General features: G+C 37.5%; 1 protein-coding gene across 1 annotated transcript in view; it reads left to right on the top strand.

Moving 5' to 3' along the window:
* The window catches only part of Pclo (piccolo presynaptic cytomatrix protein), a 360,398-nt gene that overhangs the window by 315,553 nt on the left and 18,349 nt on the right, over window positions 1-26,496 (top strand). Inside the window, exon 22 of the mRNA XM_051174921.1 lies at window positions 6,878-6,945. Coding sequence (XP_051030878.1) covers window positions 6,878-6,945 — 68 coding nt within the window. The remainder of the gene's footprint in view (window positions 1-6,877; window positions 6,946-26,496) is intronic.

Consider the following 26,496-nt stretch of genomic DNA (forward strand, 5'->3'; position numbering starts at 1 on the left):
TAATGTTATATTCAGGAAACAGTCCCCTGTACCAATTTGTTCAAGGGTACCTCCTAATTTCTCTTCTAAGAGGTTCAGTGTGGCTGGGTTTATGTTGAGGTCTTTGATCCATTTGGACTTAAATTAGGTTTTGTGCATGGCCACAGATATGGATCTATCTGCAATCTCCCTCTACAAGCATCCAGTTATGCCAGCACCATTTGTTGAAGATGCTTTCTTTTTTTTCTGTTCCATAATTTTAGCTTCTTTGTCAAAAATCAGATGTTCATAGGTGTGTGGGTTAATATCAGGGTTTTCAAATTGATTCTATTGGTTATCCTGTCTGTTTTTGTGCCAATACCAAGCTGTTTTTAAAACTATAGCTCTATAATAGAGCTTGAAGTCAGGGATGGTGATGCCTCTGGAAGTTCCTTTATTGTACAGGCTTTTTTGTTTGTTTGTTTGTTTTGTTTTGTTTTGTTTTTTGGCTATCCTGGGTCTTTTGTTTTTCCATATAAAGTTGAATATTGTTCTTTCAAAGTCTGTGAAGAATTGTGCTGGGATTTTGATGGGGATTGCATTGAATCTACAAATTGCTTTTGGCAAGATTGCCATTTTTACTATGTTGATCCTACCTATCCAGGAGCATGGGAGATCTTTACATTTTCTGATATCTTCTTTAATTTCTTTCTTTAAAGGCTAAAAATTCTTATTATATAGGTCTTTCACTTGTTTGGTTAGCTTTACCCAAGATATTTTATGCTGTTTGTGGCTATTGTAAAGAATTATGTTTCTCTGTTTTCTTTCTCAGCCCCTTTATCATCTATATATAGTAGGGCTACTGATTTTTTTAATTAATCTTATAACCTGTCACTTTGATGAAGGTGTTTATCAACTGTAGGAGTTCCCTACAGAGTTTTGTTTTTTTTTGTTTTTTGTTGTTGTTGTTGTTGTTTTGGGGTTTTTTTGGTCACTTATGTAAACAATCATATCATCTGCAAATAGTGAGAGTTTGACTTCTTCCTTTTCAATTTGGATCCCTTTGATCTCCTTTTGTTGTCTTATTGTTTTAACTAGAACTCCAAGTACAATATTGAAGAGATATGCAGTGAGTAGGCAGCCTTGTCTTTTTCTTGATTTTAGAGGAATCACTTTAAGCTTCCTTCTCTCCATTCAGTTTGATATTGGCTGTTGGTTTATTGTATATTGCATTTATTATGTTTAGGTATGTTCCTGTTATCCCTGATCTCTCCAAGACCTTTATCATGAAAGGGTGTTGAATTTTGTCAAAGGCTTTTTCAGCATCTAGTGAGATGATCATGTTTGTGTGTGTGTGTGTGTATTTTTTTTTTATATGGTGCATCACATTGATGGATTTTCATATGCTGAAACATCCATGCATCCCCTGGATGAAGCCTACTTGATCATGGTGGATGGTTTCTGTCGTCTTGGATTCGATTTGCCAGTATTTTATTATTTTTGCATCAGTGTTCATGAAGGTTATTAGTCTGTAGTTCTCTTTCTTTCTTGTGTCTTTGTGTGGCTTGAGTACTAAGGTAATTGTAGTCTTGTAAAAAAAAGTTCAGCAATAACCCTTCTGCTTCTATAGTGTGGAACACTTTGAATAGTATTGGTATTAGCTCTTCTTTGAATTTGTGGTAGAATTCTGCAGTGAGATTATCTGGCCCTGGGCTTTTTTTTTTTTTAATTGGGAAACTTTTGTTGACTGCTCCTTCTGTTTCATTAGGGGTTATAGGTCTATTTAAATTGCTTATCTGTCCTTGATTTAATTTTGGTAAGTGATTTCCAGCTATCCATAAAATTGCCCATTTCCACTGAATTTTTTAATTTTGTAGAGTTCAAGTTTTCAAAGTATGACCTGTATATTCTCTGGACTTCCTCAGTGTCTGTTGTTATGTTCCCCTTTTAATTTCTGATCTTGTTAATTTGCATATTCTCTTGCTCTCTGCCTCTTGGTTAGTTTGGATAAAGGTTTATCTATCTTGTTAATTTTCTCAAAGAACCAACTATTTGTTACATTTATTCTTTGTATTGTTTTACTAGTTTCTACTTTATTGATTTCAGCCCTCAATTTAATTATTTCCTGATGACTACTCTTCTGAGGTGAGTTTGCTTCTTTTTGTTCTAGAGCTTTCTGTTGTGCTGTTAATTCTATAATGTGACTAGTCTCTAGTTTCTTCATGTGGGCACTTAGTTCTATGAACTTTCCTTATAGTATTGCTTTCAAAGTGTCCCATAAGTTTGGGTATGTAGTATCTTCATTCTTGTTTAAATTTTAGGAAGTCTTTAATTTCTTTCTTTATTTCTTCCTTGACACAGGAATGATGCAATTGGGCATTATTCAATTTCTATGAGTTTGTAGGGTTTCTGCAATTTGTGTTGTTGAATTCTAACTTCAAAGCATGGTGGTCTTATAAGATACAGGGGGTTATTCCAATTTTTTGTACCTATTGAGGTATGCTATATTGATCAGTATGTGGTCAATTTTAGAGAATGTTCCATGTGGTGCTAAGAAAAAGGTATATTCTTATCTCTTTGAATGGATGTTCTATAAATGTCTCTGAAACCCAACTGGGTCATAACTTCTGTTAGTTCCTTTGTTTCTTTGTTAAATTTCTGTTTGGTATACCTGACTTTAGAGAGATATTCACTTTGTCTGCACCTGTGGCATTGACCATGCCCATTGTTGGAGACAGAAGAGCATCCAGAGGCATCCCTGGGACCAGGAACCTGCTGTGTTCTTCTGTCTCTGTTGTAAGTTATTTCTCCCTGAATAAACATCTATTCAGCCTATTTGCTTTTCCTGATTCTTATTAAACCACGATATCTGGTGTCAGAAGTGATAACTGGATTATCAAACGACCTGGGGAATTAGGTTCCACCCAGGCAGCAGACACCACTCCCTTCCCCCACCCCAGCTATCTCTTACAGCTTTCCTACTTCTCTGTCCCTGTGCTGCAAGCAAGAGAACACTCTGGGGCCCCTTCCCCACACCTAGTTCTCCAAGGTAAAGTCCATCTCGATCCCCACTCCCCACCCCCAATGGGAATGGTCAGTGCCACAGATGTGGACAAAGTAAATATCTCACTGCACCTGTCTTATGTTGTGAGTGGAATGTTGAAATCTCCCATTATAAATGTGTAAGGTTTTATGTGAAATTTGAGTGTTAGTAATGTTTTTTTTCATGAATGTGGATTCCTTTGTATTGGGGGCATAGATGTTCAGAGACTTCAGCTTGATGGTTTTCTCCTGTAATAAATAAGAAATGACCGTCTTCATTTCTTTTGATTGATTTTAGTTTAAAGTCTAACTTGTTAGATATTAGGATTGCATCACCCACTTTTTCTTGGGTCCATTTGATTTGGAAAATATTTTGCCAACGTCTATCTTTGAAGTTTGGGTGTGTTTCTTGTATGTAGCAGAAGGATGAATTCTGTTTTCATATCCATTCTGTTAGCCTGTGTCTTTTTATAGACAAGTTAAGACCATTAATATTGAGAGATATTAATGATCATTGATTGTTAATTCTTGTTTGTTTTGGATTTGTTGATGGTGGTGGTATTATGTGTTACTTTCCCCCCATTTTTTCTTTTGACCGTTGGTAAAGTGAGTTTATCTATTGCCTATGTTTTTGTGGGTGTAGTGGACGTCCTTGAGTTGGAGTTTTCCTTCCAAATCTCTCTGTAGGAATGGATTAGTTGATAAGTATTATTTAAATCTGGTTTTGTCATGAAATACCTTGGTTTCTCCAACTATACTGATTGAAAGCTTTGCTGGGGATAGTAGTTTGATGTAGCATCTGTGGGCTCTTAATGTTGGTAGAATATATCTATTCTGGACCTTCTGACCTTCGGAATTTCCATGGAGATGTCAGGTGTAATTCTGATAGGTTTGCCTTTATATGTTACTTGGATTTTTTTTCCTGTGCTGCTTTTAATATTCTTTCTTTATTCTGCCTTATTTATTGGTGCTTTGATTATTATGTGGCAAGGGGACTTTTTTTGTGGCCCACTCTATTTGGTGTTCTGTAAGCTTCTTGTACTTTCATTGTCATGTCTTTCTTTAAGTTAGGAAAGTTTTCTTCTATGATTTTGTTGAATGTATTTTCTGAACCTTTGAATTGGGTTTCTTCACCTTCTTCTATACCTATTATTCTTAGGTTTGGCCTTTTCACAGTGTCCCAGTCCTCATCCCTCCTTGGGCAGAGGTGGGACCAGGAGGCTGGCAGACTCTGAGCAGACCAGTCTGCCCAGACAGGCTCCCCATGCACATGCAGTCTCCAGTCTTCAGGAGGCTCATGTGTTTTATTTTTAAGACAGGGTCTCACCATATGGCTTTTGCTGTCCTGGAATTCTCAATGTATCCCAGGCTGGGCTTAAACTCACAAAGATCTGTCTGCCTCTGTCTCCTATGTGCTGGGACTAAAGGCATGTGCCACCACATCCAGTGCATGTTTGAGTATTGTTGGATCTTGTTGTGATGGAATCTAAGTACATTTAAATACAATTGCAAAACCCATTGCATGTCATGAAACCTTTCCTCTGGATGAAGCAACAAGAACTAGCCTAGAGTCGTTTAGCTGTTATCCAGTCTACATTTTAATATCACAGATTTTAAAGTGATTTAAAGTCCTTTTTCAGTTTTCTTAACCAAAGCTTTGAGGCAGAAACTAAAAATGAGAGATATATTTGTTAAATTCAAAGTTAACAATTGTATTATCTAATTGTTAATTCTATATACTTATTGAATGGTTATAGTTACTCTGGCACTTCAACCTTCATAGACCTTTACCACTGTCTTCTTATAAACAAACAAACAAATAAGTAAGTAAGTAAATAAATAGAAAAGACATGTTCTTTGATTTAGATTCCACATGGCAAGAGGCAGAACTATAAGCAAAGAGCAGACAGTGTGATGTAAAAACTATTTGTGTAACGCACATGAAAACACAGAAAGAATCCGAAAATTCCATAGAGTACAATGAAAGTCTATGTTATTAAAATATCTTAATGTTTGTTTCTATTTTCTAAATGTTGATGGAATCCACACAAAGGTTGAGTATACATATATATATATATATATATATATATATATATATATATATACACATACATATATATATATATCAACTCTTCATGGTGAAAACATACAAAATCCTTTTAAGATTTTTTTAGAATGCCTTCTTATTATTAATTATGGCCAGTATGCATTATAATATGATTCTAGAACGTGTATATCTGTAACTAACTACCCATTAAGCAGTCTTCCTTGTGTCTATCCCTCCTTATTTTCCCAACATCTTGTAATAACATTGTCACACATGTGAGATGGACATTTTTAGATTCTAAATATGAGCGAAGGCTTACAATATTTTTCTACCAATACTTGGCTTATTTCACTTAACTCACTGTAATCTAATTCACTTTTTTTGTTACAAATAACTGGATACCATTCTTTCTATAATTAAGTAGTGCCTTCTGCTGTACACCTTGCATATTTTCTTTATGCATTCATCTGAAAGATATTTACTGCCTCATTAGTGGGTTTGACACTGGTGTTTATTAACATTGTGCCACAGCTTCAATAAATACTAAAGTACAGATGTCTACAACATATTGATTATATTCCCTTTGTATGTATATTCCCTTGTAGGACTGTGATATCTATCACATGGTAGTTTGATTTTGACCTTTGGCAAGTGAGAAAGTCTTTATTTCAGTGTTAGCTTAAGGACTTTGTTGTGTTGTATTTTTATAATTTCTTCTTGTATACAATGTAATGTGATCATGTTCCTCTCCCCATTACCTTTTCTCATCACCTTGTACATGTTTTCCTTTTTCTCAACTAGTCTTCTCCCATCCCTACCAGGTAAATTTCCAGTTTTGTGTGTACAAGTCATGCAGGTGTTCATAGTTGGTATAAGATTTGACAGCAAAACCCATTTCATATCCAGAAGATAGCATTTTATGGTATTTCTTCTGGTCCTCTGTCTCACACAGTCTTTTTGCCCACTTTGAAGTGGATGGAACAGATGTTATAGTTAGGGCTATATAATCCTTATTTTCAGTACTTTGAGGAGTTATGTGTCTTTTCATTGACCATGGCAACTGCTAAAATTTACTTTTAATTTTTGGTGAAGGGCCAAACTGTTCCCCATAGTGGCTATACTGACTGAAATTCCCAAAATAGTATGCAAGTATTATCTCCTCTCCACACTCATGCCAGAATTTGTTTCATATGTCAAAATGTTACTTTTAGAGGAATGTAACATCTCACTGCTGTTTTGATTTGTTACCTGGTGATTAATGAGTGATATTAAATTATTTTCATAACCCTATTGACCACTTTCTATTATCTAAATGATATCTATTTATGTTTCAAAATTATTTTCATGTATAATTTAATTCAGTATTTATCTTCTCACTAAAGAACACATGGCATTTCATTATGATAAATATATAGCTCCTTCTTGAGTTAAAAGTTGAAAATGAGGGTAAATGTTTAAGGATATGGATATGTGTGACTGAATTTAGCTGTATTGAAGAACCACATCGTCTTTGCTAACGTGAGCATTTTTTAAATTGTGGGTTGAAAGATTTCATAGAGTGGGGGAAATCTAAAAATATCATGAGTTCAGTTTTTATAAATGAGCTTATAAATAAAATGTGTTGATTTCTGTGATATTATGATTAGACTGACTAGGAATAATAATGAAGTTTCCATTCTAAAATTAATGTGACAAAGCTGCTTGTATATTTGCTATTCAAATCATCCACTGTTGACTCTGAATATGTAATGTTATTTTATTGCTCCAAACCAAACCCAGTATGTATCAGGGGGTCCATAACCAAAGATTTCATTTTTTTCTTTGAAATAGAGGAAAGATGGGACAGAATGGACAAGACCCTGTGAAACATCCAGGAATGGGAGCAACAGACACAGAAGGTAAGTGACATTTGCATTATTCAATTATGCCAGGATCCATGTGCTACATTATAAACTCATCTATGCACAAATGACAGAAGCACCAGATGGTAAATTGATACCTAAAGGGTAAGAATAACTTCGTATTTATTAACTACTTGTCAATTTTCTCAATTGTATTTAAATATTCAGTACCTTAGGGTAACAAATTTTTAAAGAAGATCAAGAAGATGATGAGAAAGAGATTCAAATGATTAGTGGGATAGAGTAGAGGACATAGGATTCAACCCTTGGAGCAACAGCCAGCTGAATTTTTAAAAGATTCCAAAAACATCCACTGGTGAAATGTCTTCAACAAATGATACTGAAAAATCATATTCACGTGGGGAAGAGTGAAACTAGATCTCTCTCTCTCTCTCTCTCTCTCTCTCTCTCTCTCTCTCTCTCTCTCTCTCTCTCTCTCTCTCTCTTCTTGTACAAAAACTGACTGGAAGTACTTCATAAATAATGTGAGGTCAGAAGCTCTATAACTGTCAAAGGGAACATGAGAAACAGTGTTGAAGCTCAGGTATAGGTAAGGGCTTCTGATAAAAAGGGCTCTAAAGCTGTGAAGTTATACCAATAACTGACAAATGAGACTGCATGAAATTTAAAAACTTCTGTACATCAAAAAGGAGCAAAAATATGACAGAAATAATCTCCATAATACATAAAACTTAAAAAACTATAAATAAGAAACTAAATACCAACTCCCAAAGTAACTTTATAAATCAATGAATGTGAAGATGAAAATAACATTTGGTCCTCAACAAAGTAAACATTGCCAATAAATATATAAAAATATTCAATATCTTCAGTTATCAGAGAATGCAAATAAATATATCATTGAGTCTCCTATAACCAAAGTCAGAATGACTACTATCAAGAAAACAAACAGCAGCAAATGCTGAGTGGGATACAGGACAGTAGGAAATGCCTGTGCATTGCTGTTGACAATGTTAATTAGTCAAGCTATTATGAAATCATTATGGAGCTTCTGGAAAATGTTCCAGAAAGTAGAAATGTGACATAATCTCGTTATACCACATCTTACATACTTACATACCATGTTTATAGGAACACTACTCAAAATAACTAAGTTAAATAATTAACCTGGGTATCTACCAGTAGAATAATACATGAATAAATGTGGTGTACATACATGATAGCATTGTATCAGCCACAAAGAAGAACTCAGTCATTTCTCTCCCTAGGAAATAGATGTAGCCAGAGATTTTTACATTGAACAAAGCAAACCAGATACTTAAGCACAAATATCACATTTTCTCTCATTTGTGAATTATAGATTTTTATAGATATAATTACACATACAACACAACCCCACAGAACATTAAAGCAGCTAAAGGGAAACTGTAGGAAGGAAGGTGATTAGCATTGAAAATGATGAAGAAAGGGAGGGGAAGTGAGATATAGGTGCAAATATAGTCAAAATTCATGATATACCTAAAAATATCTTCTCTGGACTTCAAACTTGCTTTGAATAATTTGACAACCATGTAAACTTTTAAAAATTATGCTTTCCTTAAATATAAAAAATTAATTATTTTTAGGTTTGTTTATCTCATCTTTTACATACAAGTGTTTCGCCTGCATGTAATATGGGCACCGTGTGCAAGTCTACGGCCCAAGGAGGTCAAAAGAGGCCATTGGTTCTTCTGGAAATAGAGATGCTCATGGTTTTGGGCCACCATGTATGTAGTAGGAATCTAATCCAGGTCCCCTGAAGAAACAAATCCTTTTTATCACTGAGACGAGTCTCCTGTCCCATGAAATGTTTGTTCGAATATCACACAATTAGAAAAATCAATCCTATGACTGATTTAAACCATGAAATTTTTTATTTACTTTATTTTTCTTATTTTTGAGGTTATGATTTAATTGTATTTCTATTTCTACCCCCTTCTTTATTACTTACTGTGGGACCACATAGAAGGAAGTGAAAGGAACACCTGTAGGAGTCACTTCTTTTCTTTTCCCATGTCAGAGTTTGAACTCAGTTCATTGAACTTATCAGCAAGATCCTTTTTCTGCTGAGCCATTTCACTGATCATATGTGATGGAAATTCTTAACTCTGTGAAGCTCAGAAGAAACAAATGTTGTAAAAATAATTTTATAAACAAATTAAAGAGCAAATTTATAAAGTCAAACTTGAAAATAATTTTATTGAGCAAATAATGAATTACTTCAAAATATAAATGAACTGACTTCAACAAACATATCTAAAAGCTAAATAACTTCATATTTTATAGTTTTGTGATAAAGTCTAGTACCTGTTATCCTTCATAAATTGTTCCTCTCAATCATTTTCACTCTTCTAAATACTTAATACCACTCAAAGTACATTTTTAATATGTGCCCTCATTTAATTCTTTAAATTACCTCTAAAATACATAGTGCATATTGGTCTTATATTAATGGACACCAAATCACAGTAAACATAAGGCTATAAGTGAATTGATCCTAAGAAATGACACCAAATATCATTCTATTAAGAAAGAGTGATTTGGGGACTGCAGAGGTGGCTCAAAGGTTAGGAGAACTGGTTGCTCTCCCAGAAGTCCTGAGTTCAATTCCCAGCAAGCAGGGGGTGGCTCACAACCATCTATAGTGAGATCCGGTGCCCTCTTATGGTGTTCAGGCATACATGCCAGTAAGACTCCTTATACATATTAAATAAATAAATCTTATTTTTAGAAGAGTGATTAAGGACATGGTATCACAAAACTACTGGAGAATATGAGTGAATTTAGGTTTCATTTATGTGCTGTTGTTGGATATGAAAAATGACTCTTTGTCTTCAGAAACTTCTTCTGGTAAATTCTGGGAGTAAATGAGTTTCCTTGGGATCTTAGAAAATGCCACATTCCCATGGTTCTCAACAAGATTTCTTTGACTCATTCAAAATTTCTAAGTCTTCTATCTGTTGCTATATTCCTCAAAGTCCTCCCCACTCCTAGTCTTAACACACACACACACACACACACACACACGAATGTGAGTGCACAAATGCACATGAGCGCACGCATACACAAAGGAGAGAGCCTGAGGGAGGCAGGGAGAGAGACAGTCTGTAAAAGCTCATCAATTCTCTTATATATTCCCCAGTCTATTACCCACATGACGTAGACTACGAGCTCATTGGAGAATCCACTCAGGCATTTACATCCCACCAGGGGGAAAAAAATCTCTATATATCTAAAGTAGAGAATGTATACAGCTGTTTAATGCAGATGGTGGCATCAACCTGGGAGATGGGGGCCTTAAAATGAGGGAGACAGCGTAAGACAGTTTCTACTGAGGGTTAAGAAGAACCACCCAAGTAAACTGTTCAATCACAAAGACAAGACACATGTGGCAAAAACATATTTTTCTATAGAAACATGAATTACAACAAATGAAGTAAACACATTCCTGAGAATAACATGAAACATATTCCAAGAACAATTCTGTATTTTGAAGAAACTCTCATCTTGTTATCCCTCCATGGGGGATATGTTCGCAAGGCCTTTTGTGCACCAGGGATACATCCTGGCTCCACTGTCTGAGGTCCCTTAGACTGCTCAGTCTTTCTGGCTGAGACTCCTATTCAAAGGGGCCTTCCCAGCTATCAGTCTGGGGGCCCGTTAGCTCCTCCTTGCTCAGGTAAGCTGTCTCTATGTGTTTCTACTGCCTGGTCTTGTCCTCTCCATCTGCATCTGAGTTCTACTTCGACTCAGTGTTTATGTATGGGTGTTTGCTCCTGTTTCCAACAGGCATTAGATGAGGGCTCCATGGATAAGTTAGTTGTTGATCTCACTATTCGGGAAGGGCATTTATGGTAGCCTTTTTTTTTTTTTTTTTTTTTTTTTTTTTTTTGACCTTGAGAGCTACTTTTCAGATAATCTAGTTGGGGGAATCAAACCACTCATATAGGCAGGCCTCATGCCCAGCAATAAATGGCCAGCACAAAACAAATTCAATTACTTTATGTGTTTTGCCTTATATGCATGTCTATGTACTACATGCATGGCTAGTGCCCAAGAAGTCCAGAAGAAGACAACAGATTCCTTGGAACTGGAGTTACAGAGTACTGAGAATTTTCATGTAGGCATTGGGAACAATACAGGCATCCTCTGGAAAAACAACTGTGTTCCTAGCACTGAGCCATCACAGCAGCTCCAACCCTCTCCCTCTCAAGTAACTCTGATCAAAGTGCTTTGTCACTCTCTGAAACTGGAGCAAAGGATGCAAGGACAGAATAGGGCAAGCAGGAATTTATAGAAAGCAAAGTCTTTTATATGAATTCCCTGCTTTCTGAACAATGAAAATTGACAAAATGAAAATTATTACATGCTAGTGGCACTTCAAAGTTATCAACATTTAAAATGATGAATGTTGCTATGCATAAAGACAGCCCTCTCTTGCTGGGCAGTGGTGGTGCACGCCTTTAATCCCAGCACTAAGGAGGCAGAGGCAGAACTCTGTGAGATCAATGCATTTGAAATATACATGGGAGGTCCAAGCAAGAAAAAGATACATAATATAGAAAAACTTTAGATCTAGCATTCAAGGCACATGTCTGATTTTAAACAAAAATTTCAGACTGATGATGTAGTAATATTTATAACTTACAGAAACTAGAAATAGTAAGGACCATTGTCACTTTTGAGTCCTATCTAACCAGACACCAGAAGCATCTCAGTGATACCATACAATAGGCTGGGCACTCCTGCAACTCACATAAAGTGAACCTCTGGGTCAGCATGCTAACTGGTTTTGCACCTCCTATGTGTCTGAGTTTGAGGCCTGGCTGTATCATGAGCATACATCACTGTATCACCAGACAAGAACACAAAGTTTAGGTATTGAGGATTATTGACAACAATGGAAAGTGTGAAGCAAGGCACTGCATTTCATGAATGACTGATAATGTAGTATCCAAACCAAGGGTTGAGTGCATTGCCTAAAAAAAGACATTTAAATCCATGACATTCCTTCAAAATTTTCATAAAAAAATAAGGTTAAAGTCATGTATAACTTTAGGATTATTTATATTTTAAAATGTTTGTGTCTTCCTTACCTATGTAGGTAACATTAAATACATAATTAGTTGTATTTGCTAGTTATTTTGTGATATAAAAGCATTATTTAATGACTGAAGTAAACTTAACATTTCAAGTTTCTTTGAAAGACTGCTTAAATAAACATTCATTTTCTAGCCATTATGAAATAACGCATCAATCAGAATAAACACTCTGGAGTAGATGTGTGGCATGGATTATTTTGTTGCGTTTTCTGCTTCTATTTGACAGTGCCATATTCATTAAAGGATTTAAATTTTATGATATATACACACATAAGCACAAACGTATAACCTTCAAACACGCACTGATCCCCATCCTCATATACAGCCATGAGGCAACAAAAGAAAATGAATGTACATAATATAAATGATGAAATAAAAAGAATCTAAAGACTATAGCATGAAACAGGTATTAAGAACTTCCTAATGGGGCAAGAGAAATGGCCCAGGGGTTAAGAATACTGGCTGCTCTTCCAGAGGTCCTGAGTTCAAGTTTCAGCATCTACATAGTGCCTCACAACCACCTGTAATGGGATTGGGTGCCTTCTTCTGTCATGCAGGCATTCATGCAAATGGGACACTCATATACATAAAGCACATAAGTAAATAAATAAATAAATCTTAAAAAAAAAAAAAAGCTCCCCAACAAAAGCTGGATGAAAATGAAGAGACTATGTCCCTAATTATTAAGAAGTTTTGAGAGTCAGTTTGTGGTCTAGGAAATTATTTACCTAGTAAGAAAATACCAGCCCTAGAGAAGCTGAAGTTGATAGACCCATCCAACCATCCATCCATCTATCCATCCACCCACCCATCAGGGCATCAAAGACTTGTTTGTTTGAAGTGAGGTGGATCCTCAGAGAAGCAAATTAGTACACATATTGGCCAAGCTCTAATAGAGAGCTTATCTATGGCTCCACACTGTGATTTCAGAGTGCCCATCTCCCTACCTGAAACTCAAACCCAGAATGAACAATATCCTGTGTGTACTACTGACCCTCAGCACTTCTTGAAAGATTTAGGTAGAAATACCTGAGCTGGGAGTGACTGAGGGTAGTCATATCATAAAAGAAAAAATTTCACTAAGTTATCTCTGAGACATATAAAATATACAATTATTCCAGTTACTTTGCTTTGCTTTGATGAAACGTTGATTAAAAATTTAAGCTGTGGGGGAAATTACAGTCCATTGTGAACTGAAGCCACAGCAGGAATTGAAAGCAGGATCCTGGAGATAGGCAAGGAAGTAAGGATGGAAAAGAATGCTGCTAACTGGCTTGCTCCCACTTGCTTGTTCAGCCTAAGAGATGGAATCGCCCATAGTTGGATGTGCTCTCCCACATCTATCAACAATCAAGAAAACAGTTTCAGTTGAGGGAGGGCTCACAAATTCCCCTTACTAGATTAGTAGTTAGTTGTTATTGATAGTTGCTAGGAGAGTTTCCGTCTCCTCCTCCTCCTCCTCCTTCTCCTCCTTTAGATATGATTTTCCAGACAGAGTTTCTTTGTGTATCCCTGACTGTCCTGATACTTGCTCTGTAACCAGGCTGACCTAGAACTCAAGAGATCAGCTTTCCTAGGCCCCCAAGTGCTGGGTTAATGGTGTGCCCTACCACACTTGGTCTAAGAGTTAGTTTTCTTTAAGCTGGTAGCACTGGTAGGAGGCACTCATTTCAGTGAGTGACTATATATACCCTAAAGCCTGCACTAGTTGAACTGGATGGAATTTTTAAAGCAGGGGGATACAAAGTATGTGTGGGTACAGAATTGGGAACAGATATGTCAAGGGCTTGAAGAAGGGATTAATGTGATTAAAATTCAGTGTATGAAATTATCCAAACCACTGTATGTTAAAAAAGCAGCAATGAAAAATAAGTAATTAATTTTGGTGAAAAGCGAATAAATTCACTAAAGAAGTCCATGGAATTTTTTTCATTGTCTCAGCAGTGGTAAAACAAAGTCAAGTTACCATAAACAGAAATTAATTAAGATTATCATGTAATAATACCATAAGAATAAGGAAGGACAGGAAAACTTTTCATCCACTGAAAAAAATTCTTTTAAAAATTAGTGCATTATAAAGTAAAAATGCATATATCTTAAGCAAAATTATTTGAAGATAGAAAAAAATTAAAACATGTTGATAGGGTTTTCTCTGCAGTTTTATTTACACATTTTTCTTTGCAGTTTTATTAAACATTAGACAAAATGAACTATTGAGATGTGATGTTTGATCTTTAGAAGTTGTACATATTAAGTGATATTTGAGGAGATATAAGGATCAATAAAAACTTTGTAAATGAGGAAAAAGACTCATATTATTGCAATAAGTAAATAACTTTTCAATGTTATTCTGAATCATATGGATATCCAAATCTTTAAAGTTCTTAAGTGGTAGTGATAGCAAGAAAGTACTACTGTGTTTCGTTCTACTTCGTTTTTTTGAGATAGCATTTAACCATATAGCTTATGCCGGCCTGGATCTTGTTTTATAGACCAGGCTGGCCTTGAACTAGAGTTCCCCTCACCTGCTCTGCCTCCAGTCCTGGAAAAGGCAGACATCAGCAAGCCTGGGCCAGTCAAGTACTTTCTCTAGCATGCTCACTAAAGAACTCTGACCACCAGTATAGTAGAGAGTATTTCACTTGTAAGAAACCTGGTTTCAGATGGTGACAGATAATTGAAAATTCTCTGGAAAGAAGACATTATGTGATGCAAACTACCAAGTTATTTATTTCCACTCCAAAGTAACAAGCATTTATAAATATTAAGCACAAAAAAAAAACCCCAGAATTTTGGAAAATGTTAAAGTTTATGAAAGGAAATCTGTTCTCTGACCATTTAATTTGCTACTTTCTCTGGTAAAATATGTTTTTATTTTTATTACCCAGCATGTCTTTGAAAATTACAGTTTTCTATAAAGGAAAATCTTTTGTATATGAGTTAAAAAAAAAAAAGTAGAACTGCATAAGACAAAAAAAAAATATGTTACAAAAGAATATCTTCATCAATCCAGTGTCATATCCTCACAAAAGCAGCTCTACAAATAAGAATACCACAGGGATATTAAATAATGCACCCTGAAGAAATTGCATAGTGCGTGTTTGCTATGTGTGGGTTTTTCTGCAAAGTAATCAATACATTGTTTGTTTTGAAAGGGTGTGAAGAAGTGACCATGTTGTTTAAGTCTTTATATTGTAAATGAACTGCTCTCTGTCCAGGTCATTGCACTTGAGAATTCCACAGGTAGAGATAGAAACATAAAACTGTTATCACCCAAAGCAGATAATTGACTATGCAGGGAATAGCACACCTGTGTGACATCTCTAATTTGCAATTGTACTCTGAAGCACAGACAGCTCTTCTGGATGCTATGGAATGCTGCTGTGGCTGGGTTCTGCCTTACAGGGCTTATCAGGGCATTGGTGCAGTTGAAATATGTTCTTTATACATGATGATTCATTATTTTGAAAAATTATGTACATCTTAGTAACAACAACAAAACCAACACAGATGCCATCTATTGACCAAGTATTCTGCTAGGGTCTTTTTAAAAAATAATATCCCCCCAGTTATATTATTGCTAGTATACAACAAGGTACTAACACAAAATACTCAAAATTGAACCTAGAAATCAAACCTTAGATGGTGAACTAAAGGCAGAACCAAGCAGAGTGACAGTTATGAACCTACCATGAATATTTACACACAAATATTGAGGATTTTAAAACACGCTTTGCACATACCCATCAAACCAAGGATCTCGAATATTTATGTTTCTCATATTTGCTAATGCATTTAAGAGCATTACTACCTAAGCCTTGAAAAACAAAGTGACCTTATTTATAATTGACTTTAAATAGTAATTGTTGTCTTTGTGGTTTGTACTATTTTTGACTGAGCACAGTAAGGGTTCCTTCCACAGATTTGTTCATGAATAATTGGGATTAAATTCTCAGAGGTGAATGAATGCACATTGAGTATTAAGCTACTCTGTGTTTAGCTTGGATTGTGAAAGTTTTCTAGGAAGAAGAAGAATTTTTCAAATGATTTTGGGAATGTAGCATGACTGGAATAATGCTAGATAGAGTTTCATGGTCAAAATTTAAGAGACATGAAACACCTCCCCAAATCTCTGTCTGATTTTTTTCAGAGTTCTTTTTTGGGTTTTGTTTTGTTTTTTGTTTGTTTGTTTTGTTTCTTTTGGTTTTTTGTTTGTTTGTTTGTTTTGTTTTGTTTTTTGTTTTTTTGTTTTTATCTGGATGAAATAGTGGATATCGGGCTCAAAAGGGAGTCACAGTTCAGATAATTTGTACACTGGGAGAAGCCATCAGGAAGACTTTTGACCCACACTGTAGTTAGGTAGTTAGGAAAAAAAGGGAAATTTCCCAACTTTGCTGCAGTAAAGGATGGATTTCAAGGAATCACATCTGTATCAAGGAATTCGTTAGAGAGCTAGTCGGGGGCTCAAGTCAGAAATGGTGAGAAGTGGGGTGCAGGCATAAGCAAAGACAGAGAAATGGGGACAACTGTGGAAAGAAGGCATCTAGAAGGTATCTACTTTGGTTCTAAATATCATTCATGAGAATGCAAACCACACAAGTGAAATGTGGCAGCAATGGTAATTTTACAGGTGATCAGTAACAAAAGTGTGATTCAAGATGATGAGATTCAGAAAGAGCATTAACAAGGAAGGGTTATGTGGGAACTGAAAGTAAGGGGAAGTGAAGGCAAATGAAATGCAAATACACACTTCACAAGTTTTTAATGAAACAAATTGGCTACAGATTGAAAGCCACCTGGCATGTATTCCAGAATGCATTTTGAATATGAATTAAAAGGGTAAAATGGACTTTAAACTAAATACAATACTTAGGCTTTACTCTCGTAGTTTTGTCTGTCTGCATAGTGGCATTGATCTGCTGGATAAATCCAGTCCTTCCATAAGCTGATGTGTGGTGTGTGGGTGAATAGTGTGAGGGCTCTTTCCTTAAAGAGAAATAATCTCAGACAGGCAAGTTGAGGTGAGACTTTCATCTAACGTGTGATACAAACAGAATAAATATTCAGAATGAGACCATAGTGTATTTAGATTAGAGCAAGTTGAATCAAAAATAACAATTCTATATTTGGAAAAATCTTATATATATATATATATATATATATATATATATATATATATATCAATAGATGCACTTTGCAAAGATTTTGGGGAAACTTCAGAGAATTTCTTCAAATTGGAAAAAAAGAAATTTATCAAAACAATCTCTAGGAAAGATAACAAATATACTATTTTGACAATTTTACAAAATGTCTTTCATTGATTAACATTTTATTAATCCAGAGAATCAACCCTATTGGAAGTTGAGCAGTCCATTGGGAGTCTTAGGTACCCAGAGTGACTGCCTCTCTTTTATGTTCATGTCTGTGCTGAGTGGTGTGCTTACTCTGGCTTCTGAGTGCCTTCATCAGTGGATAGGTAGCTCAAGTTTATTTTAGTTGCTGTCGAAAGTGAAAGAACAGGAAAGTTTTCCACAATGAGCTCCATGCCAAATGTTTTCCCTCAATTCCTTTTTACTTTCAATCGTTTGGTAGAGTGAACTCATTTCCATTTAACTAATAGCTAATTGGCTGAGCCTGAAGTTAGATCCATTTCCTCATCTTAGTTGATTTTGAGATGGGTGTGATATTTCTCAGCCAATTTTCAGTTTTTTTTTTTTAAACAGTTATCAGTGATGTGATCTGGATATGTGTTGGCTTAAGGATATTTTGAAACTCTGGGTGTGATCTATTTTCAGGATGTGTTTTCCTTGTGACTTTGCAAGTATGGATTCGCAGTCCCGGGGTGATATTTTTGTACTTTGTACCAAAAGTTTTAACTTTATTATGCTTACTAAAGTATTTACATATATTTCAAGAATATTCATGAAAATTATAGAGTTTAAGATTAAGATACAAATTAAATACAATGAATTACTTTAAAATCTGGTTTCAAAAGTTATCTATGTATTGGCTCAATTTCTCTTTTAGCTGGAATATTGTCTAGAATCCAATCTAAGTTGAAATATGACCATGGCATGGATAATAACATGGAGGCATGATAGTTTAAGACCCTCAGAATGAGGAGTCTTCCAGGTTCGGTCGATACCCCAAGAACTCAATGTCCAGTCCAGTTGCTGCAAAACGCAAGAGGCTTTAATGAACAGGAAAATTTGAGCAAACAGGCTGGGCTCCTCCAGCACGCAGGCTAGGGAGAAGCCCCCTCCCCTGGGCCCAGGTGTTTTTAAAGGCAAACCCACAAGCTTAGGGAGGGGGTGGGACCCTGTGTCCATTGAGTATGTGACCCTTGGAGGCCAGATGGTCTCGCTATTAGGATCAGCAGACCTTAGGGCTTCAGGTATGCTAATTAATCTTGTCTGGGAAAACCAGGGTTACAGCTATCTCTTTGTTTCCTAAGGACCCTATTTACCACCTGTTGACTCACAGGAAAGGAGGGGCAGTGTGAATTCTTCTTATCTCAGGGCCTTGTGAGAGGAAGCTAGCAAATTCCAAGGAACAGATATTGGTTTCCAGATTAGTCCATCATTAACATTACTTGTTAGGTCTTTCAATAGAAGAAATACATAATACTGCTACTTGAAGAGGGCAGTTATTTAATTTATTAAGAATAATTTTTTAGCTGGGTATGATAACACATTCCTGTCTTCTCAGGACTTAAAAGGTGGAGGCAGAGGGAACAAGATTTTAAGACCAAGATGCTGGAGAGATGGCTTAGAAATTAAGCGTTCAAGGTACCTAGTGAGTCTATGGCTGAACTGGGCTACTTCAAATTGATTCTGAAAATAGCTAAATGAATAAAAAGTACTTGCTAAAGACAATATCTTTTTAAATTTGAATTATGAAAAGTTACTGTGTCAAAAAATTATATCTTAGTTTGTGGTAGTTTTAGCAAAAGATAGAGGTGAGGAGTCAGTCTTAACACGTTAACTCCTAACTTTACATTTTAAACCAAAAGGAGTGTCAGTGGCACCTTTGCTGCCTAGCAACCATGAGGCCCTGATTGGAACTTCAGTGCCACCAACAAGAAAAGTCAAATGTTGACCTCATATAGTGTGTCTAAGGTTTGGTTGTGTTTTTCTCCCACTGCTCTTCCAGTAGTTATTAAATCCTTACAGGGTCCCCTGCTTAAGTATTTCCCACTCTTTTCTCTTTCAAGTGTCACCCAAGTTTAAGTTTTCAGGTTTCACCCAAATCATTGTTAGTTGGCTAATTGTTCCTTTTGTTTCCATCTGAGAGCTTTGAAATGTAGCACCAAGTAAACTAGGCCACTTATGATCTCATCACTTTTGAGGTCCAGGAAGGAGGACCAGAAGTTTAGGGTCACCTTTTGCTAATTAGTGTTTTGGAGCTTATCCCCTGCAACCCAAGACCCATTTTTAAAAGAATCTATCAATACTCCGTCTCTTTTCAAAAGAATTGCTTATAATTTGATTATTTATTGGTGCTTTTATTATTATTTTTTTAATAGTGTATCCTTTGTGCTGCTTCAGTGTTTTGTTGCCTTGACAAATACCTGATAGAAATAATTTGAAAATAAGAAAGACGTGTTTGGACCCCTGACATCAGAGGTTTCTGTACACCATGAGGAACCATTGTTTCCAGACATGGTGAAACAGCTGGCTGTTTAAGTAACTCAGTGTGCTTTCTTTAACATATGCAAAATAAAAGGAAGCACTTATAACCTAGTCAAGAGGAAACCAAAAACAAAGAAGGCTCATTACTCCCTCCTGGTCTCATGGTGTTCTGTATCCTGGGCCTCCCAGGCTGCTTGGGAGGCAGTGCAATCTGTGACTTGTGCATGTCAGTGATGTATGGGAACAATCCTCTGTGCAGCATCTGGCCTGAACAAAGGTCTTTCTTTCTTCAGGTGTAGCAATCAGCAAAGGAAAAGGTAATGAGGTTTGTGACTATAAATAATGAAAACTCCGCTAAGTCCTAACGGACTGGCACTTTGTGAGACAAAAGAGCAATGCCACAGAGCTCAAGCTCAGGGGTATATCCGGAAATATAGGCATAGTGAAAAAGACATCGTGATTCAAAAGGACAGTTTCCCATAGAATTGGGAGAAAGTCCTCTAGAAGGAGAAAATCCTGAGTCATCCAACTTCTTTTGCTCTAAGTAACATCATGAAACAGGCTCTAAGTAACGACATGAAACGTGTCAGTAAGCATCAACTGACACGTTCAAAGCAGTGGTTAATAGAATATAATGACAGAAAAAGGAAGGGAAGATCAGTGAAACTACACATAACAAAGCCCTACCTCCCCCAATCCCGGGGTACTGAAACTTGAAGAGGGCCCAGCAGGAGCTGTAATGTGGGGTAGGGGGGCCAGACTGGAGCGGGGGCCTTCCTAGAAGGACATAGCCACTGCAAACACTACCCCACAGGCAGGATTCGGTGAGCAAAGGAAATAAGTACCTGAAGCTCTCTCGGATAGTCAGATCTTCTATTGGTGCCAGTTATGAATGACCTATTAGAAGCGTGTAGTCGCTTTCTTGGCACACACGGGTTAAGACTGCAGAGTCGGAACCCAGTGTATGCACAATACCTGCAGATCTCAACATTCAGAAGCCTGAGGCAGGATGGCAGAGTTGGAAGCTAGTTTGGGTCACATTGTAAGACATTCAGAATGAGGAGTCTCCCAATTTCGGTTGGTACCCCCAAGAACTCAATATCCAGTCCAGTTGCTGCAACACGGATGAGGCTTTAATAAACAGGAAATGTTTGCAAACGGGCTCCCTTAGCACGCAGGCTAGAGAGAAGCCCCATCCCACAGGCACAGGTGTCTTTAAAGGCAAAACCCACAAGCTTAGGGAGGGGGTGTGACCCTTTGAGGCCAGATGGTCTCCCTGTTAGGGTCAACAGACCTTAGGGCCTTGGGGTGTGCTAATTAATCTTGTCTGGGCAAACCAGAGGTGCAGCTATCTCTTTGTTTCCTAAGGGCTTTATTTACCACCAGTTGACTAGAAAGGAGGGGCAGTGTGAATTCTTAATATCCTGCGATCTCAGGGCCTTGTGAGGGGAAGTTAGCAAATTCCAGGTCAGACTGTCCTTTATTTCAAGTTGGGGGGAGGAGGTCTTTAACTTTACTTTTTTGTCTTTCAACATAAGGAAATCCTGTCTCAAATAAGAAAAGGGGGAAAGGTGGGGAAGTGGAAACAGGAGATTGAAAGAAGGGAAGTTGAGAGAGACAGAAATCAGTGGGAAACAAATACTGGGGGCACAACCATAGTTTGCTCTGCTTTCTAAAATGGCAGTTAAGGAAAAGATAAAATGATAGGTGGAAAGAGCAATTCAGACAGTGCCATCTAGAGCAGCACAAGAAAGTTGTGTATGTTGCTTCAAACAGAAACAGGAAAGCCATCCACTTAAAACTACAAAGAATATCAGACTTACCATGCTTTAAAAGTGATACAATTAATCCTAGAATCAAAGAGAGAAATCAGGTAAGTAACCTCAAGAGCTAATGCACTTGGCTTCCACTGTCTGCCCTTCAAGTTCTAGGAGGAGCAGGACATTCTGTAGTCTTTGGAAGCTTTACTCTTTGAGCCAAACCATTTTCCTTGCAGGAGGTCTTAGTCCTGCTGAATTATACCATTGTCTGGTTTAATTCTCCAAATGGTGATGCTAATTCTCTACAATTGACCCACTATATCCTGGGCATGGAGCTTTTCAATGAAAGGTCAGTAACTGGGTGAGATGCAGCCCAGGGATAGCCTAGGACAGAAAGCTATCTTTGACATGTTTGTTGGCCTTCTCTTCACTCTGGAAAAGGACTTCTGCAAACATGCATATCATAAAAGCTTTCCTTTTCAGCATTTTTAGTTAAAACATATTCACACCACTCTCTCCCTTCCTTTCCTTCCTCGAGATCCTTCCAAGTCCCCTGCATCTATCTTTGCTCTTTGTGTGAATAGTTTCAGGAATGGCCACTTTAGGGGCTTGTTCCTGGTCATGTCAACTGTAGTTGTTTGTTCAGAGGTATAATCAGGTGAGATTCTCCACTGCTCACTTCCATATTAGCATGTCTGTAGATACTGTTATTGTTCAAATCTGTGGTAGACTGTTGTGTTACAGATATTACCTAGGGAGATGTTACACACCTGTCTACTAAACCCAGACCAATGTCCAACTTGGTGACCAATGAGTTTTATTGGGGCTGCTTACGGAATATGGGTAAGGGGCTACCATAATAGGAGTAGAAATGACTCAAGGACAATTGTATCACCAAAGGTCACTCAGCATGGATGATAGATCACAAAAGCTGGAACAGACTGCAAATACTGCCAGCAGCTCAAAATAGAGTTTTCCTTCTAGTTAGCTAGTTGGGCTGAACCCCTTCCATGCAACTCAACTGGTCTTTCTTGGTTCATTCTATGCAGTTCAGCTTGTCTCAGCTTCAAGGCTGCTTGGCTAATCATTTGGTTCTTCCAGGTAGTTGGGCTTGACTTAGAGTTTTCTTTAGAGCTGGGCTTGTCTAAAAGTGACTCTCAGCAGTCATTACTATTAACACACTCTTGGTGTTGTGCCCAGACTCTGAAACCCCCAAATCACCAAGAGAACAGATCTGATGCAAAAGAAAAGAGTCTTTTTAATTAATGAGTTGACTTGGGTCCTCCCTCCATCCATCCAACACATTGGGTGGAGTAGTAGGGACCCTGGGCAGCAGTGGGGCAGGATATATATTGAAGTAGAGCAAGGGGAGTGTCTGGGGGGGGGGGTCTGCTAGTTGCATAGCAACAATCTCAGGATTGGTGTGCCTCCGGGCTTGGGCAACCTGTCCTGAGTTGATTGATCAGCTGCAGCTGCAGAAAGATTGCTATATCTAGAGGCCCTCCCAGGGCAGTTGCTATGTCCTGCATTCCACTATTTTTGGTAAAGCACATCCAGAGCCCGCCAGCTAATTTCTGATTGCTTACTTGACACATGGAGGGCATCTGGCTTCCTAGTGATTAGGGAAGGCCAGGCAAGGTTGGGGGTTCAGCACATGTTGATGAATCAGGGGCCTATGTTTACTGGATCTTTTCTGCAGCCTGTCATGGCTGCTAAAGCTGGGGGGGGGGCGCTGGGTGAGGGGCTGAGCCCTTCATTGGGAAGGGAGGTTGTTATGATAAAGCACATTGTGAAACTTGGTTGACTCCGTGTCAGGAGAGGGTTACCCAGTTGGGGGACATTGGGGGGCAAACATTCCAGGCAGACAGAGTTTAAGTGAAAAGTTTTATTAGAAAGGGTAAGGAGAAAGAAGGAAAGAGGTAAAGAGACAGAGGACAGAAGAGAAGAGGGAGACAGGAACAGTCCTGTCTGCCTAAGGGAGCAGCATGAAATTGGGAAGCATAAGTGGGCAGGGGTCTTTCTTTTACAGACCTGTATACAGACCTTATACAGACCAGGATACTGCCTCAGTGTATTCTGCCAGGTGACAGGGGCAGACCAGCATAATGCTTGAATCCTTACAGAGGTGACTAGTGATCTGGTCAGGGACTTCCTAAAGCTATTTTGAATTGTTTACTTCCTACCTCTTTCTTCTTCTTCTTCTCCTCCTCCTTCTTCTTCTCTGTCTTCTTCTTTGTTTGCTTTTTTGTTTTAGTTTTTCAAGACAGGGTTTCTTTATGTAACATAACAGTCCTAGCTGTCTTGGAATTCACTTTGTAGACCAAGCTGGCCTTAAACTAACAGAGACAGTGATCTGCCTGCTTCCCAAGGCATGTGCTACCACCACCTGGCCCATTTTCCCCCCTATCATAAGGAGCTTCCTTGAAGAATGAAATGTTGTTCCTTCTCTTAGAACATTCTGTTGTTTTATATCCTTGTAAACATCTTGCCCTAAAAATCTCCTGCTGCTTTACTTTTCTTTTATATTTTATGTCTTAACAAGTTTCCCTCTAAGATGGAAGGCTTTAACACTGGGGTAAACTTCTACACACCAACTGTTGCAAAGCTTCACTAGTTACTGGTTGTTAGAACTTTCTACCCTCTTTTGTGATTTCCCATGAACCATAGAGGCATGAACTATGTAGTAGCTGTATCCATTAGGACATGTATATCCATGGGTTCCCAATGACCTGTTAATTATCATGTCTAGTGTAATTTTCTGTGATGGTCTCCATTTACTGTAAAGATAAGACTCTTTGATAAGGGGAGATAGCGATGCTTACCTGTAGATAAGATTTAGAATATAGTAAATAATTATTCCACTAGCCCTCTGCTGAAATAGGAGTAATTCAGGTCTTATTGACCTCTACTGTCTGGTGAGCCAAAACATTGGTAAAGTTTACCAAAGACAAAGCCCACCAAGTATGCATTAAGGCAGTTGACCCCTACAGAGACATTTGCACTTTAAACAAGGAATGACAAAGTGTGAGCAGGAAGCCTGCTATACCAACCACAAAACCCCAACTTGTTCCTGAAGTTTGCTGGTTTAAGTTAAGAAGTCCAAACTAAATATGAGCATTCAGGGCATTCTGCATTTCAGGGAGAGGTGGAGGGGATCACATATCCTGCCTCCAATTGTTCTTGAACTAGCTGGAAAGCCGCCAGAAATTTTTCTGCAGTTAAGAGCCATTGTTCCACCCACATTGGATCATCAGAAATCCACATAATGGGAATGGGGGCTGGCAGCGCTACTGTGACCCTCATTAAAAATGGCCAAATCCTTTTCTATTGCCTGGAGCCCGGGTGTCTAATGGGAGAGTGGCCACAGAGTGAACTTCTCCTTGCTCCACCTTACTTAGCCCTCGTCCTTTTTCCCATTCCATTTTACACATCATCCAGAGAGCTTTGTGTCTTGGTGGAGTGCCTTAGGCAAGGGTTTGAGTAGTAAGGACAACTCCCATCTCTTGCAAGAGATCCCATCCCCACAAATTAGTGGCGATATAGGGCTGGAAGTAACCTGAATGGCCCTCCGCGTCTCTCTAGTTAAACCGAACTGTTTTCTTAGACTATTACTATTTTGATGATAAAAGCTCTGTGACTTCTGAGCTCATTCTACCTGAGATAAGTTGCTCATTTTTGTCAGTCTATCAGCTGACTCATTACCTTCAGCCAGTGGGCCGGGAAGGTTTGAATGAGCTCTTATATGACCCTCAAAGCACGGTGCCTTTCTTTGATGAATGGCACTTTTAATTTGCTCAAACAGTAATTTGACCAGATTATTACCAGTTCCAATGTATGGAACTGTCTCTATAACTTGAAGAGCTCTGAAAACATAGTAACTATCAGTATATGAGTTAAATGAATCATTCATTAGAAGCTGAAGAACTATTGCAATAGCTCGTAATTCAGCTATCTGAGCTGAAGCCAGATCTGTCTTTACTACATATTCTTTTCCATCAATAACATAAGCTGCTTTTCCATTAGAAAAACCAACAATAAAAACTGACATAGCATTTTTAACAGGATTATTCCTTAAAATTTTAGGGAATACAAAAGGATGCATTAATGTAATTTGCAACTGTCTATGAGCTGGAAGCTGGTTATCAATTTTTCCCCAAAAAACTGAGTAAAAGCAATTGTCCATGAATCACTGTTTTGAAATAACCAATTAACTTGCTGTTTGGTATAGAGAACATGTATTGCATTTGGTTCCCTGCCAAAATATCTCCTAGACCCCATATGGCATTTTTGTACCACATAAACTACTGCTTCAAAGTAAGTATTTAACACTTTGGCTGGATAAACAGGTAAATGCAACCATAACAATTATTCCCCCTTGTCATAAGACAGAAGAAGTCAGACTATGCTGTGTGGGAAGCATTTAAGCCTCCCATGGTTTTGCATAGTCAATAGAGCATATCTGCTGATGCTGGATTGCATTCTCCAATTGTAAGAGAACGTGTCTACTCAGTTAGCTCTCTAGGTGAACTGGGATTACTATCTCCTTTTAGGATATCGCTTAAAGGTTTCAAATCACCAGTAGGTGCTTTTAAAAAAAGGTATAACCATTGGAATATTTCCTAATAACTTTTGAAAATAATTTAATGATCATAAGCTATCTTTTCTAATTTTTAATTTTTGAGGCCTAATTTCTTTAGGATATAGCATAAGTCCCAAATACTTTTGAAAACTTTTTCTACTCTGACCTGTAAAGCTTTCATTATATGACATGGTCTCATTTGCATCTTCACTGACACCTTTCTAGGTGGGGGCCTAACAGGGCTGCAATTTCCTGAGGCTTTTTCTTCAATAGCTAAAGTGGTCTCGTTTGCATCTTCACTGACACCTTTTTAGGTGGGGCCTAACAGGAATGCAGTTCCTGAGGCTTTTTCTCAATAGGTTTTCTCAAACCTTATATTAACCTCCATTCCTTCAATTTCTTTTTTAACCACCAAAATTTAGGAAGATTTCTGTATTCTTTCCTCTGCTAAACTCTTCTGAACCATCCATACAGAG

The sequence above is a fragment of the Phodopus roborovskii genome, unplaced genomic scaffold (genome assembly GCF_943737965.1).
Source record: "Phodopus roborovskii unplaced genomic scaffold, PHOROB, whole genome shotgun sequence".
In the NCBI taxonomy this organism is placed as follows: domain Eukaryota; kingdom Metazoa; phylum Chordata; class Mammalia; order Rodentia; family Cricetidae; genus Phodopus; species Phodopus roborovskii.